This window comes from Corvus moneduloides, chromosome 3 (assembly GCF_009650955.1).
Source record: "Corvus moneduloides isolate bCorMon1 chromosome 3, bCorMon1.pri, whole genome shotgun sequence".
Lineage (NCBI taxonomy): Eukaryota > Metazoa > Chordata > Aves > Passeriformes > Corvidae > Corvus > Corvus moneduloides.
Genome location: NC_045478.1, coordinates 100,817,135 through 100,833,797, shown reverse-complemented (window position 1 = coordinate 100,833,797; position 16,663 = coordinate 100,817,135). Strand labels below are relative to the sequence as shown.

The 16,663-nt window shown below is 36.7% G+C and overlaps 1 protein-coding gene across 9 annotated transcripts in view; it reads left to right on the top strand.

The window, feature by feature from the left end:
• ESRRG (estrogen related receptor gamma) overlaps positions 1 to 16,663 on the top strand; it is a 374,879-nt gene that overhangs the window by 309,374 nt on the left and 48,842 nt on the right. For all 9 annotated transcript variants that reach the window (XM_032103004.1, XM_032103003.1, XM_032103001.1 and 6 more), the window contains one exon: positions 13,067 to 13,177. In XM_032103004.1, the coding sequence (XP_031958895.1) occupies positions 13,067 to 13,177 (111 nt within the window). The remainder of the gene's footprint in view (positions 1 to 13,066; positions 13,178 to 16,663) is intronic.

The following is a 16,663-nucleotide window of genomic DNA, read 5'->3' as shown; positions in this document are numbered from 1 at the left end:
TCTAGTAAAGATGCAGTATAATTTGACTGTTACTGAATTTTATGGTGATCTGGTGGTGATCACAGAGTCATAGAATCATAGAATATGCTGAGTTGGAAGGGGTCGTTAAGTCCAACTCCTGGCCCTGCACAGGACGCCCCAAGAGTCACACCCTGTGTCTGAGAGCATTGTTCAAATGCTTCTTGAACTCTGTCAGGCTGGTGCTGTGACCACTTCCCTGGGAGCCTGTTCCAGTGCCCAACCACACCCTAGGTGAAATACCTTTATAATGATGAGAAAAGGCTTGGTTGAGACGTTGCAGTGGAAACCACAAACACAATTTTGGGCGAAATTGTACAAGTTATACACACACTTCCTGGTCAAGTTGCTCAAAACCTGTCCTTGGAAGAGGATTATACACTTTTGTTCAGTTTGAGGGTGCTAGTTCTAAATACCTAGAAATGCTCTTCTAGGTTTCTATTTGTGGATTTGTTTCGTTAAGTTATTTTATACATAACCTGTCACCTTTTTACTCAGTAAATTCTACTCTTGAGTCTTAATGTTTTAAATTGGGTGTCACATTCCATAGGAATGTATAGTGATGTGTTTAAAAGAAAAAAGAACGAATGAATTGAGTCCAATGTATCTGTTTTAATGGAGGGAAGAGAACTTTGGGACATAAAGCAGAAGACTTTGAAAGCAATACAGTATTTGGAATAAAATACAAAGCCAATGAAAGTAAACTCTTGGCTCTTCCTGCCCTTAGAAGTAGCTCTGGAGATGTGTGCAGACTTTGGTAGAGCTATAATAGATTTGCAATGCATTGAGTGAGAAGACCTTGGTTTCCTGTTTGGTAAATATTCTTTTCATGGCCCCTAGAAAAACAAAATATGCGTGTGTTTAGCATTGCACATGGTGAATATTCCCATCGAGATCTGCATTCAGAAGGATGGTAGACATGTATCAATTTAAATAGACTGTGCTTGTCGGGAATTATTGACTTATAACTACTTTTTTAAATTCTGCATTTGTTAAAATTCTATATAAAAATAATTTATGAGGAAATTTTATGCTTTATTTCCTCTTTCAAGTAATGCTCATGTAATTATGTTGCCCAGTTACTTGTATTAACATACTTTTACACTGTATGGGTTTTCTTCGTAACAGTTGCCACTACAACCTAAAGAAAAATATTGTCCGCAGACAAGCATCTTTTACATAAAGGCATTTTAAACAGGGAGGAGTTGTTTCTTGTGTAAAAGAATAATTCTTGTGACAAAAATTGTTGACCTTTTTTCTCTTTGTTTTGTTCATTTAGGCTGGCTAAAATTACATACATATTCATGTATTTTAATAAGAACAAAGCATTACTCTTGGATATTTTCCATAAATTTGTTCTCATAAGCAATTTGATAGACATCTACTATAAGTGTAATGGGGGAAGTTTACAGTAAATCAGTCTGTCTGGTTTAGAAAACTAGAATTTATTAACCCATTTCCCAAAGGCCCAGTGTTACCTGTGAGGTTAGAAGAAAATTGTCACTGTTTCTGTTTTAGAGCAGGGGCACTTTATAATCTGACTATATGTCTAATTATTTAAAAACTTACCTTGCTTTATTGAAGTGAAATCAATTTACCTCATAACGTGAATTGTTTGTAGCATTATAGGCAGTGGAAAAGTCTGGGAAATGCTGAGCATATTTGCAGTTATGTTTTTCAGCTGGCATTTTCTGCATAGGCTCTGATCCGTTCCTCTTGGTAACCACAAAAGAATAGTCAATATGCTGGTTAACCAATATGCTTCTGTATGGAAAACTTCTAGCAGTAGTATCAATGAAGTGGTATCACTAATAAACCTTCCATTAATTGCTCAAGGAGTACCTCGAGATGAGACTCAGAGGCCACAGGCAGGGTAACCTGTCACTCCAGTGTGTCAGGCAGAATGTCAGGTTGTGAGGCTGGCAGGGTATGTGAGCTGAGGTATACAATCACTCACACTCAGGGCATGAATGAAGTACTAAGCATGTTTGGGAGAATACTTAAAATTGAAAATGATGAATTAGATCTTTTTTTCTTTTAGGGCCACAGAACTTGGTCTGTACCTGTTAAGTCCTTGTGTTCTATTCTCTTTTCCATTCCTTTATGAAGTTGAAACACAAATATACACATGTGTTATAGGAATTGTAAAAATTAATCTTGTGTTCTTTTCACACTTTAGCTGATATCACCAGATATTATCTTAATATTTTTATATGTATGTATCTACAGTAATATCTCTGTCCTTTTTGTGCTAAGGGAAAAGAAGTGCATGTTAGATGATTAGCAAAATAGTATGCATTTTAATCTTGCATTTTATTTTAATCTTGCAGTGTTCCACCACATCTGATAGTTTTATATACATCTACCCATATAACTCAGTTGAAGGACTGCAGCCTTCTCTTGTAAAATTAAATAATTTTAAAAATTTATTCCCTATTTTGCTCCTCACTTAACCTTAGCAATCAGAACTTGATCAATTAACTTTGGTGGTTTTCTGCTCAGTTTCACTTTCTGATTCTCATGTATTCACAATTCTTTGATAGTAGTACTCATGGAAGAACAGGGGAAATGTTATATACAAACAAAAGAAAAGGCATTTAAACTTTTTTTTTTTTTAAATACATTTTTGGTAATACAGAATACCTTTTTAAAAATGCAAACGTTTTGAGGTCTGACAGCATTCCTTCAAACTAATCTTCCACTGACACCTGCAATATTGTCAGTACTCTGGAAAATGTTGGGGCAAATGTTTGTACACTCTGGCACTTTGTATAAAATACAAATACTTATTTCTTGAGAAAAGTTCCATGGATGGGATCATGGTCTTCCATTAAATGCCATTTGTAAAATCCCTTCCTGGCAAGGCCATTTGGAATGTTTTTACCTGCCACCTCCAGAAACCATAATGTATGCAGAGGACATACCTCTTTTTTTTTGTTTCCATCTTCCAGAGCAATGGACAATTGTAATAGGAAACAATTCCACCACATTGACATTCTACATAATGTTCTTTATTTTACTCTGCTATGTCTTGATTTGATGCCCCTCTAGCCACTAAATCTGGAAATTTGTTTTGTTGCTGAGCAGTCATCACTTTAATGCACTGCATATAATGAAACAAAAAACCTTAAATCTTTTCTTCCATATTAACTCTGAGATTTTCAGGCAGAAGGAACACTGAACAAGAAGGTGCTATGTCAGTACCTTCCAGTCTGAACATACTAACCCAGATCACTGTTTTTTCCCAGACAAAATAGCTGACAAAGACAGTACTTTTTAAAATAGGCAAGTGCTCAGACAAATCAGAAAGGGAGTAGAAACCAGGAATTTCAGATTCCCAACGGCCATAAAATGTGCCCATCTGTGCTGTGTACCCATATAAGCCACTGTTGAACTTTACTCTTGTAGCAGACAGAATTGTAAGAAACAGAAAGTTGCAGTACATGGACAGGAAGTGCAAAGTACAGAAAAACCCTGTCATTTGCCAAAGACATCTGAAACTAGTAATATAAAATCTTCCTTTATCTTTAGGTTAGAATTATCTTGTTGTACTGCAAGATTACTCCAGATGAAACCCTGCTGTGTAACTCCTAGCTAGTCTTGAAAAACATTTGCAAACGGAATAACAATACAGAGGGCAAAATGCTCATATTTTGGCTGCCAGAAAGCCAAAAAGTAAGAATATCTACCACATTTTCTAAGTCAAGATCGTATTTTCATATCAAGTCAGTGCATAGGTTTAAAAGTACACGTTTTTTTTAGCATCAGACTGGTGTCTGTACTCATTAAATTACTTCAGATATTTTAAATCTCCATTTAGGAAACTTTCCTAGTGTTTCTATTGCAGTCTTCTGTATAAGTCAAATTGATAGAGTATACTTAAAAACATATACTTATAAGTCATAGTAAGATATAATCAGTGCACCTAAAAATGTGTTAGCTGCAAACAGAAGCTGAGACATGGTATAAGCTGCTTGGGCTGTTCTCCTGTTGTGCCCCCTGCTCTAGATTCTGTAGAGCCATAAAATAGCATGCAGAAGACAGAGGGAAGAAGTTCAGAATTCTGCTGTACCTTTTGAGGAAGCTTGAAGGATCAAGTCTGAAATGGATGCAGTTCCACAAATCATTCTGTTAGTCTTTGGAAGAATAAAGGAAAAGCAGGGAAGAATTGCGTAGTGTTTCACCACAAGAAGTTTAGCTCATAATTACTTAGTACATAAATATGAGAAAGATTGCAGAGATAGGGTTGTTATGGGTGTACTAAGAGAAAAGACAATGTCAAAATGATGTTTTCATGAATAAGCTGTGGAGAAATCCAAAATTCTGAGAGGAAAACATATATTTGCACTGAGGCCAATTTATACTCCAGCATTATAGAGCTCCCTTAGCTATAAAGGTAAGTCTCACTCAATTTGCCAGTTGAGTGCAATTTGGAAAGGAAATTTTGCTTGTCTTACTTTTGTATAGTTCATCACAGGATGGCTGCTCCTTGAGAAAATGAGAAAGATTTTGTCCCAAAGGGAAAAAAAAAGTCTAACCAAAAAAACCCCCTAAGTTAGGGGATCATATTTGTTAGGGTAAAAAACTTGGTATTTCAGTAAATTTTACATCTGTTTTAAAGCTCTAGTATGATGAGCCATCCTTTAGTTTACTCTGGTTCTGTTCCAGCAGAATGAAGTCACTTTCTGTAAGTAGAAATCCAAATTCTACGTGGGATTTTTCTTGGTCCCAGTAGAACTGGTATTATTTTGTATAACTGTTTCAACTCACACTATTAAGAACTTTCCTGTGACTTCTGGATCACAAATTAATTCCAGAATCCCACATCCTCCAAGTCACTAACTGAAATATTGTAAAACTGCACATTATTGTATCTGAAAAGGGTATTGAGATCTTATTCATGCTGCTGGTACTTCACAGTCTGATTATTGTAACGCATTTCATTTCAATCTTCCCTTCTCTCTTGAGAGTTGCCAGCAAATGGTCCAGAACTTCAGTTAGACTTCTTTTCTATTAGAGTTGTCACCAGCGTAGCTCGTGAATTCTTTATAAGCTCTACTGATGTGATCTAGAATACAGGCCTGCTTTTGACCTTCAGGTGTTGGCATGGCCTTGCTCAAGCTTACTTTTTGACCTTTCTGTCTCCTGACGTTCTGTGCCCTCTCCTTGGATCATCAGCCAAGCTGCCTTTCCCAGTCTGGGCTTGTCACCTTTAAAGTAATGGTTACAAGTGTATTGATGCAATAATGACTTTACAGCCCAGCAAGCTCCACTTCATTAAATTGGTTGTAATTTGAACTCTGAAACAAGATAGCATCTTCTGTAATTATATTTAAATAAATTAAGGTTAGAACTGTGGTGTTTAGTTAGTGATAGATTGCCTTTATTTATTCTTATACCTTGTCCCAGGACATTGTATGCATAATTAAAAAAATAAGGCATATACTCTCATATAGTATGGTTATGATATATAAGCACATTGACATGAAATTTAATGGTGCAATTAGCAGCAGTATTTTCTGTGTTATTCATAAAAGCTGTTGCAGTATTTTACACTGCTTCCTAGTAATTAGTATATTAGTAATGCAGGTGATGGGGAGAGAAGTATTATGTAATGGTAACTGCTTCATTTCAGAAACACCAGGGCTTTATGTATATTCAGCCTTAGTTCTGCATTGCTTTTGCTTTGCATTTTACAAATATGCACATTTTGCTGCAACACAGGCTCTTCCTAGCTTTGAAAAAGGGAAGGAAAAGAAGTGGAAGCTATATAACCTGTATTTACTGGCCTAATTTCAGTCTTTTTTAAAATCAACTTGAGTCTAGCATAATTCCACTGAAAATCTGGTAGCATAACACTTGGAAAAGATCAAATTTAGGCACTAGTAACTGAGTGCATGGAGTGTATCTCTTCCAAAAAAGACAGATTTTTTTTCTGAGTTCTTATGTGAAGTGTAAAAGATATTCTTTTGTAATATTTGAGAGCTAATCATGGGATAATGGGTGTTGCATGTTCAATGCAACAGTGTAGCTGTCATGTTTTTCTTTTTTTTTAAATTTTCTTCTTTCTTTCTGCGCATTCACCTCTTCTTGAACAGAAATAAAAGGTTCAAGGCTTGTCAGCATCAGTTTATAGATAGCTGTTTAAAAATAATGAGGTATTGGGTATTGTAAGGCTCAGGGCTGTCTTGCCAGACTCATTTATTTCCATTCACCTTTTGTCAGAATTGCAGACAGAAGACATTCAATTAAAACTTGTCACCTGTTGCGTGTGACCTAATTTGTATTTGTGAGTGTCACAGATTAGGATACATATGGAGCCATTTAAAAATGTAAAGCAACAATAGGATTCTTAAACATTTTATGCCACATTTTCTTCATGTGAACATCTTTGTTTATGGACCATTCTTCAATGGAAATCACTTGGGCTAAGAAATAATAGAATTTATTTACACGAAGTCTCATTTACATGGGAAAACTAAGGGGATTTTATTCACGTTCTTTTGTGGTTTAATGCATAAATGACAGAGCACAAAATTTCAGCATGTAGATGATTAGTTCATGCAAAGTTAATGTTCCTTTCAAGAGAGGTTGAGTACTGAGCTGTGTAAGTAATGCATTTATCAGTTCTTTTGTCAAACTGAAAAAAAACAAACCACTGGGCTTTAACCTAAGAGATGTTTTTATCAGTTTCTTTGCAAAAGTCTAGCCTTCTCATCCCCTTCCTCCAGGACAAAAAATGGAATTTCCAAAACGCTGCTTACATTTAGTTGCCTAGAAACTTTGTTTATTATTAAACATAAGCAAAATCTGAAGTATTGGTTTGAAGCACTTGTTTTGCAAAAGCAATATTTTTCTCTTTTGATTTTTCAACCTGGAACAATTCACTGAGTACTTCAGTTAGCCCAAATATTTTAGGTTTTTTTATAATAAACTGATTTTTGCAAATCGTTGCAGAGGAACATATAAATTAAACAACTTATAGTCACAGATCAAGTTAGATGTTAAAGTAATAAAAGCACTGGTTTGTTTTTCAGTCAATTATATGGGTCAGTTCATGAATTAATTGCTTTATAGGCACCTCTTGAGAACAGCCAATTTTATCCCATATTAACAAATGCTTTTTGGTCCTAGCTGAATGTAAAGTAGGAGGATGATTTTTAGACTTCCTAAACTAATCTAAATAATGTGTTTAATTGCGCAGGTGGCTATAGGAAGACAAAACACTAAAGTCTTCCCTTCCTAATTGTTAATTCAGTCATAGATCAGGAAAACTTTAATGTGAGTCATAGCTTGTATCTTCTTTGATGAATTGGGGCTCTGTTTTCAAAATATTACCTGCCTGGTAGACACGTATTTTACATCTCTAGCTGAATTTTTACCTGCGTAGGGTATTATCCAAATGCTTCATAGACTGATTGCAGAAGCTCTTTGGCATCCTTGTAGTTCAGCACATAAAACAAGTATGCAGATCCAGAAAAAAAGATAGGTCATATTGTCCTATTTCTTCAGCTGTGTTACTTTCCTGCATGTTTCTACTGTATTGGGAGAGGTCTTTCATGGTTTAAAGTATTTTTTCCACCGCAAATCTTACAGACTGTAGGATTAATGCACTGGACTCTAATCCCAAACTATAGAGGTTGCTGAAGTGTCTAAAAGAGTATCTAGATGACTGTGCATTCTTAAATCTCAATACATTGTGTCTGTGTTCATGGTAGAAGAATGAGCTAGTTTTTCCGGTTTATGTAAATAAAAGCAAAACACTGAGTTTATAATATTCACTCAAGCTTGCTCAGCAATCTTAGAATTAATCACAGTATATGCAAGTGAACTGGAACACTCTATCAAGATGTTGTCCCAAAGGAGAACCACTTTGGAACCTGCCATTAAAATTATTTTTGTGCTTTCCAGTTTTGCTGTTAATCTGGGGGTTTTTGCCTCTGCTGCTGATGTTCCTCTAGAGCTTGGCAAGATGCAGTTATGTGGGTATTCATTCTTACCTGTCTCACTATTGACAGTGCTGGGAATCGTGCAGACATCTGTAGAAAATGGATTGTTAGCCAGTTACATATCTCAAAAAATGAGATAGGAATGTTTTTCATACATATCAAATGCTTTGTTAGAGGTGGAGCTTGCCAGAGTGGCGTTAATGTCGAACATACCAGCTTGCCATGAGTGTGTTACGTAGGGGGAACAGGAAGGGAGCAGAATATGAAATTTCCTGAAGGAGGTCAAAATTGCACATTCGAGTCTGATTTCAAACCTGTTCTTTACTGATGTACTGGAAGATAAAGAGGGATTTTTGATTTATTCAAATATTAATTCGTATTTAAGTGAATTACATTTCCAAAATAAAAAGCTCCTCCAAGTAATGGTAGTGAACAAGTTCTTACAGGCAGTCCTAAGTAGGCCTTGATTTGAAGGATTGGGCTAATGCCTACCAATGTAGCTTGGGAATTTCTTGTGGGTATAGAGCTCTGTGGAAAGAACAAGAATGTTTATGGGTCAAGTGAACAAATGAACACTGGAAGCTTCTGGCCAAGTTAAGGAGGGGATGGAGAAGAAGCATAGAGATGGATGATAAAGGGGTAAATAGTGGTGGATGATAAAAGGAGTAAATAGTGTACTTTTAACATGGGTTGCATCAGTATGGAAAATGAGATGACATGGTTAAATAGTATTTTCATACTGAGGACCTGAATCGCCTCTCCCCCCTCTCCACTGCGATAAGAAAAATTCAACATTCCAGCTGCAAAGCTGCAAGGCCGAGGTGAGATTAACCCTTTTTATTGCTGTGAAGAGCTGAAAACCTGAGGGAAGAGAGAGAGGAGATGCTTAAAGCTGAAATTCCGTTGTGAAGCTATGATATATCAGAGTATCCTGTTGTAATTTCATGAAGATATGGGGGGTGGAGTGTTCAACTCGTGAGCAAAAGCACCTGCGCTGAGATAGTATGGGCAATCTTTTTGGTTGTGTAGCATCATCACAGTGGGTACCTGTCCTGCATGACGTCTTCAAGGCAGTGTGAAAAAAGGACCACAGAACAGGAATAATAATACACATTTACTAGCAGGGGAGAAGCAGATGAGAAAATACAAAGAATATGAGTTCAGGTTTGCCTATGTTAAGTTTGTTTAGATTAAAGTGCCTGGTGGGGAGCTCATATAGGCTCATCAGCCCTGGTCTTCAGTTGTTTCTTTGCAAGACTGTATGGACACATTTAGTGTAGAGTAAGTGCCCAATGTGATTTTGTTGTGTGTTGCATAGCATTTGATAGAAATCATGCAAAGATTATGTAAGGAGCCAGGAGGTAAACTTTTTTTGTAGAAGGTTATATAGTGACTATATAAAAGCATTTTTTCCCTTCAAGAGCAGCTGGAGAATTTATTTTGTTTTATCATTATGTGTAATTGCTTTCTTTTGAAAAAGTAGCTATTGCATTGATTTACATAGTTTCCATCTCTCCATGTGTTACAGTTCTATAGTGCAAGCCTCCTCTTCTGAGATTTGTAAGTCATGTCTAAATCTCTGACTCCCCATCACTCCTGTACAAATGAGTTCATGAATTGTGCTTGTCCTGAGATGTGAGTGTGTTGCACTTGAACGTTGAAAGTAACTGGTCTCTTGACTGGTGGCAAGCCTGTTCTTAATATTTCTACCCTGTGGTCATCCCTGGTTTTCCCATTAGGGTTCTTGGTTTTGTTTCTCTGTGAAAGGCTTTTAAAATCAGCATGTGAAGAATTAACTTCCTTGTCTGCAGTGGAGCCGTGTTCAGTGACAGGAATGGATGTTTTGACCCTGAAGAACTGTAATCATAATACGTACAGTGCAGTTCATTGGGAAATGTTACATGATTTTTCACGGGTGGGGTGGGTGTCTTTCTTTTCACTTCATGGTTGAGGACTAATAGGGTGAGTGAACTGAGATGCTGAAGGTTTTGTAAAGCCACAATGCACGGTAGAGCTGAAGCAGAGGTCTGCTTAATTTCTCCAGATATCACAATATCCTCCTTAATTAGTCTGAATACAGACTGTGTGGAATTCAGTTACATCTGTGACTGATGTAATGCTCCTCCTGCCCCAAATGAGGATTTTTGTGGACAAAATTATTTCTTCCCTTTGTTATTCTAACAAAGGAGGCATCAGTTGCTACTCTTTTGAGAGCAGATAAACAGATCTTTATGTAATGAATTCTCTCAGACAAGCTATAGGAGTTACAGGGGAATATGCATGCATATACTCCTGAACCTCTGGATTTCAGTTTGCTACATGCCAAACTCCAAAGTTTTTATGGAATGTCGGATGGGTATAGTTTCTTAAGCAGTGTCTTGCACTGTGTTTACTTCTATAAAGACCCTTGGGAAATAAAATACCACTTAGGGTATGTTAGATTATCAGAAATTGCTTCCAAAGTATCTACTTTCTTATAGCACTAGGAGCAAGGAAATCTTAGGAGCCAAAATGATGGTAAACTGTCAGTTTTAATGGAAGGGTTATAAATCTCTACTTTATAGTCTATTGGTATTATGTTATCAAAACTGTTTTCACATTAAAATTGGAATTAGTTCTGTTATAGACTTAGGTAATTTTAAAATGTGTAATACAATTGCTCCCCAGTTATCTAGAAGTTGGGGTTTTTAAATAGAAAGCTTTATTTACAGATATAGTGATACATATTAGGTGAAGGCAGAGATCTAAGTAAAATTTTGCTATTGTGACACTTTTCTGTATTTCCTCCCATTGAGTATGTGAATGGCTTGAATGTGTATCTCATCTAATGCAAAGGAGGTAAAAAAAATTGTTCATCTTGGTAGATTTATATTAATTTAAGCTTCAGTTCCATTACTTTTTGATTAAACATACTTCTGTCCGATGTTATCCATCCTTTATCACTATGAAATCTGTTCCCAAGCAGAAAGAAGGATGGCATCTGAATTATGCAGAAATCATTTTCTGTCTATTTTTCTTCAAATGATGGGCAGTCTTTTTCATAATCCCACCAATATTGTATGTGGCTTGTTCTAATCCTCTGCCTATTTCTGAATATTCAACTATCAAACCTTGGTTTTTTGCTACTTGTTTTTATGGCAAGGTATTGTCCTGGATGTCATTTGCTTCAGGTGTAGCTCAAACTCCCGATTCAAGTGTGAAAAGCAGTGAGTTATCTTTAGTTTTGGAAAGATTTGAGGTGTCAGTTTTTAAACTGGTTCTGTAGTTCAGGCATTTCCCAGTATAAATTTAAAAACAAACAGAAATAACTATGCTCTGTTGATTGAATCAGCATAAACTTTATCAAACAGCTTGGACCACAAATCAGTCACAAGTTACATAGGTAACTACTATAAATAAGATTCTGTTCATAATTATGCACTGACCTCTTGGGCTATGTGGTTCATTTGTGTTACTGTTTAAATCATGTGATCCACACAAATACAACTGGTGGCATACGGTGAGAAATGTACTTCTTGGGTTTGATGGAGTGACATACAGAGTCTTCTGCACTAAACCAAGTGAAATTTCACTGTTAAGTATAGGTGATCATTGCCTGCTTTCCTGATAAGCAAAAGCTGTTGAGCACTGTTGTACACAACTCACTGAATTATAATTGCAGGTGTTGGTTGTGTCCTTAAAACAAACATCCCATTCCTGTGTTAGTAACCCAGGAAATACAAGCAAAAAAAAACCAAAACCACCCCATCAACAGTTGGCCTTGGATTTCTGGCTAGTTGGCAAAACAGTTTTCCTTTACCAAAACCCAGTCTATCCTTTTTGGTTTTTGAAAAGGAAAGAGGACTGACAGATGTTTCTTGGTAACTAGACTGCCCTACCAGTGCAAGTCCATAGACAGCACGTAAACTCTGTGCTGTGCACATGAACTGTAACTTCTTTGGTGGTGGATTCTCCTGCTGTCCAGAAGCCAGCTCTGGAGGTATTTTGTGCAAGGGAGAGATCAGAGGGCTGGAAAGTAGAAGAGTGGGGCACAATAATAGCAATAGAAAATATACATAGAGGGAGGAGAGCTAAAATAGACAATGAGAAGTGAGAAAGTGAGTTGCACTTTGTTACATCGCTCACAGGGGCCATTGATACTTAATGTGTCCTTGCATTCTTGTGTTGTTAAATCCATGTCATCAGGGACAAATTTTGCACTTGGTTTTACTCGTCCTGTTGCTCTGCATATGTGCCAAGTTCTTCAGCTTCCGTGTTATGTTACTACTTGGTTTTAGTCACATTCATCCTGGTTGTTTGGAAATCTGCCTGGGTGACTCAGAAAGAAAAAAAAAAAAATTCCTTGTTTTGTAAGACCTACTGTCTTTGCAGCCTTTCTCCTTGTTTCATTTTGTCAGTGAGAGCAGCTATAGCTCGTTTCAGGAAGGTAAATTCCCAGGTATCCATACAAACCGGGCAGCAGAATGCTGTACTGAAGGAATGAACAGTATGGTGGTAGAACACAAATGTTAATTCATCACTGATGACATCTAAATGCACAGCTGTACAATTTCTTTCAAATCCTCATGAACAATTTCAGTCTTTAAGCCACATATACAGTCTTATTTTACTGGGGATACTTACTTTGTATCCTCTGGCCATGTTAGTCCATCTTAATTTGGTTTTGACTATCTAAGCTGTATACAGCACTCATTGTTTCTAAAGTTCTAATTCTCTGTACTTCTCTGCTCGTAATGTTATGCTTCTACATCCATGGTGTTTATTACAGCGTTGAAATTCTGCTTCTGGCAAAGATGACTTAAGATTAGGCTCTTTGAAATGGAAACTAAACTTGTTAGCTGTTTTTAATAATATGTAACAATGAATGAATGGTTTCAAATGAACAGGAAATTATGCTGTATACTTAGTCTTGCATGTGTGAAACTCTAAACTGCTTGCAAATACTTGTAATGCTGACTTCCCATGCTTTCCAAAATTAATCTTTTGAAATAAACATGCTTTTAATATAAATATTGGAAGGCAGGAAATAGGAGATGGTTACCTGAAAGGCATGCTCATAATGTATTTAATTATATGTTTGCTTGTGTTTCCAAATGTAGGTGTGCGCCTAGACCGAGTACGTGGAGGTCGCCAGAAGTACAAGCGCAGAATAGATGCAGAGAACAGCCCATACCTGAACCCTCAGCTAGTTCAGCCAGCAAAAAAGCCATGTGAGTACACTACATACGCAGCATTTCTCTCTGAGTGCAAGCTATTGACTCCTAGCCCTGTTTGTCACGCTCATTCTGAGTGGAACAGGGGTTTGGTCAGAAAATAATACCATGAAGACTATATCAATTTAGCTGTTAACAGGTTTTATTTTAAATATGCTCATCTTTCTCAAGTGGAGTTGAACAGAGAGTGTTTTTACAGGTGGAAGTGTATAAAAGCATGGTTTATGCAGTGCAAATTTTACATTTACAGGTTATCTTTATTTTCAGTGGTACATAAAATGGTTCATACTGTGATCATTAGCTCATTGAAGCTTCTACTTTCAGATTTCACAAGAAAGTGATTTTTGTAGTTTTCACTAACTAAATGAGTTTGACTGCTCAACCTCCCAATGAAAATACATTAAGAGCCTCATTAATTTATACCTATAGATTAATACACTACCTAGCATTAGATTAAAACAGCAATATGCCACACTAATAACAAAGCTGAAATTGGTAGTTTGGGCTCTAGTACCCTCATGGATTTTTTTTTGCTTTGTTTAGTTATGTTTTAATAATGTCCTTGATTGTATCTAGCCAGGCTGAAATTAAGAGAGAAAGAGATGATCATCTCACTGCTAAAATACAAGTTCCATCCTCTTTGCGATTAACTAAAAATAGTTAGGGGTTTTGCTTTGCAGCTTATATAAACTCAAGCAGTGACTGTACTAATTCCATGAAGTAAATTTAATAGCATTATAGCTGTAGTGCAAGAGGCTGGTATATTACCCTGCAAAGACACGCAGGCTGTATCAAGTGTGGTAAACTCTTCCGATTTCAAATGGGAATACGCACATCCACTTGCTCCTGCTGAGGAGGTTAATTTGCTCCTAACATGGATAAATAAGCCAGTGAAATAAAGAGGGCAAATTCCTTCTTGTCTTCCATTTGCCTCTGCCCCTAAGCCTCTGACAACACACATGGCAGTCTTAGCCCCTTGAAAATACCTGGCTGTGTGGAAAATGGAATCTGTTTCCGATGGTGTTCCCCAGTAGGGGACAGTGCTGTGTACAATACGTTTGAGCATATGGGGATCTGGAGAGCAAATAAACAGTCTTTGAACTGTAAGTGAAAGGGCATTTTAGCTGTGTCAAAGAAAAAACAGCCAGTTTTACATAAAATTAAGGCTTAAGTGAACATATGGCATAGTTTCCTTTTGCCTTTCCAAAAAACATTATGCTGATTATATTCCTTCAATTGTCCAATCTGGCATCTTCTACTCAGCCTCTATAAGCTGTCCCACTGTTCTGTAAATACAATCTAGGGCTGCACTAAGCAGATTTTGCACATTATAATAAAAACTTTCTGATAATACAATAAAATTTAATAAACTCTAATGCTTAATTTCATTAGAGGTTTAGTTTTCCTGGGTGCACAGATTGTCAGTTTTTCATTTACTTGATATTGTCATTGAGTAGAAATGTTGATAGCCTAACATACCACAAAAAGCCAAGACCAAACAGACAAAAAAAAAAAAAAAATCCAACCCAAAAGCTCCAAGCCCTTAAGATATGAACAGAGGTTAATGCAGTTGTACTGAAATGCAAGAATCTCTGTGTAAACCCAAGATTATTGCAACGTGGTGCATTACATTACCTATAAGGCGATAACTACACCGATTTCTGTTAGCTCCAGTTGTCTTGAGATAAACTAACCTCCTCATAAATCATTACTCATTATCTGAGTGCCTCCCTCCGTTTTCCTTAGCTGGTCCAAGTACAAACGATTTTGTAACAAACACTTTAAAGCTTAGTTTTCAAATCCTGACAAATAAGTGTCCAGACTTCAAACAGTTGAATCCGTTTTGTGTGGAAGTAGCCTGGGAGATTTTCTGGACCCTGACTGATAGTTTGTGCGTAACAAAGGCACAGGAATGAAAATTGGGTTCTATTGATTCTAATTAAGGAAACATTAAATAAGATTTACCTAGAAACAGTGCTCATGGCTATTCAATTTCCTGAGTGATGGAGTTTTCTGAGTACATTCAGAATTTTCCTATGTTCTGTGCTAATGCATGTGCCAATACATGTAGCTTTTTCCCCCTATAAGGGAAGAGCAGATGTTGGGAAGATCTTACCTACACCTGCTTCTGATCTCTATTGTATTTTCCAGCTTCACTGTGAAATTTAATGGCCTGCCTGTAGATCTTATTGATGGCAAAAATAAAAAGGATTTGAGATTTTGCAAATCCTAGTCAAAATACACAATATTCCTAAATCATCTACAGAATGCCATTGGTGAGGAACCTCATACAAGAATGAAAGTGGTTCTTTGGCCATTTCTTATGCTGCAGGGGAAAAACCCCAGAACTTGGGGATGAGGGTGCTTCTTCATTCATTTCTCATGGATTAAAAACCCAAAAAGTAGAAGTCCTCAGCTGCGTATGCTTGGATGTTGACAAACTGTTAATTAATTTATCCTATTTTCCTAACCAGTTAAAAATATTGGAATTTGGGAAGAAATAATGTTATCTTTTCTTACTTACATGTTTTCTGTGCGAAATTGAACAGGTTATGAAGAGACTGTTTAAAAAATAAAAAAAGGTGCAAAGGCTGTTTGCCAGTATAAGTTAAAACTACCATCTGTCATTTTAAAATAAGAATAGAATTCCTCATTAATCAGTTTGATAATCAGTAGGCTACTGAGATCAAGAATTGCATCAGTTGGCGTAGTTCCTATGGTTCATATAAAGCCATGAATATGTCCCCTTGTAATAAAACATGCTTGATACGATGGTTTCCAGTTGGCTCTTGCACTTACTATATGAAGGACTAACATATATCACAGCTTCTGACACACATATTAGGAATAAGGCAAAAATTGTAGAGACAGTAGATCAGAATCAAGAAGTCTCTGTCACTAAAGAGCAATAAAGTATCAGAAATCTGAATTGAGTATTTTATGGAAATACGTCATGGACTAGTAGGGATCCTCTCTGACACTGCTGGGCAAACACATCCCAGTCAGCTTCCATTGCAGGAAGACAGTGCAGTCCGTCCTGTGACTTACATGCGGATGGGGAAAATTATACTAATTCTGGCAGCATTCTCTGCACTCAGAAAATACTTGGTGTCTTCTCATGGTGGAATCCCATTTATATCAAGCCCTATAATAACTTTTGATCTGACTGAAGGGAACAGATTAATGTAAAATCACAAAGGGTGCCATTTGGGCTTTAAATTCTGATGGTGCATTTGAGGTCAAAAGATGTACCTATCAGGGAAAGTAAAATGTAAATATATTGGGAAGTATAGTAATGTACCCTGTATTAGGAGGCTTAATGAATTAGTCCTTTTCCCATTTTTCAGTTCTGCTTTCTCAGAGTAATAAATCAGGCGCCTGTATAGAGATAAAATATTTCCATTGTGCCTTCACATGGATATAGTGCACATTTTATGTTTATCCTACTTACAGAATAGCAACACCGTATTGTAAGTCTTGCAA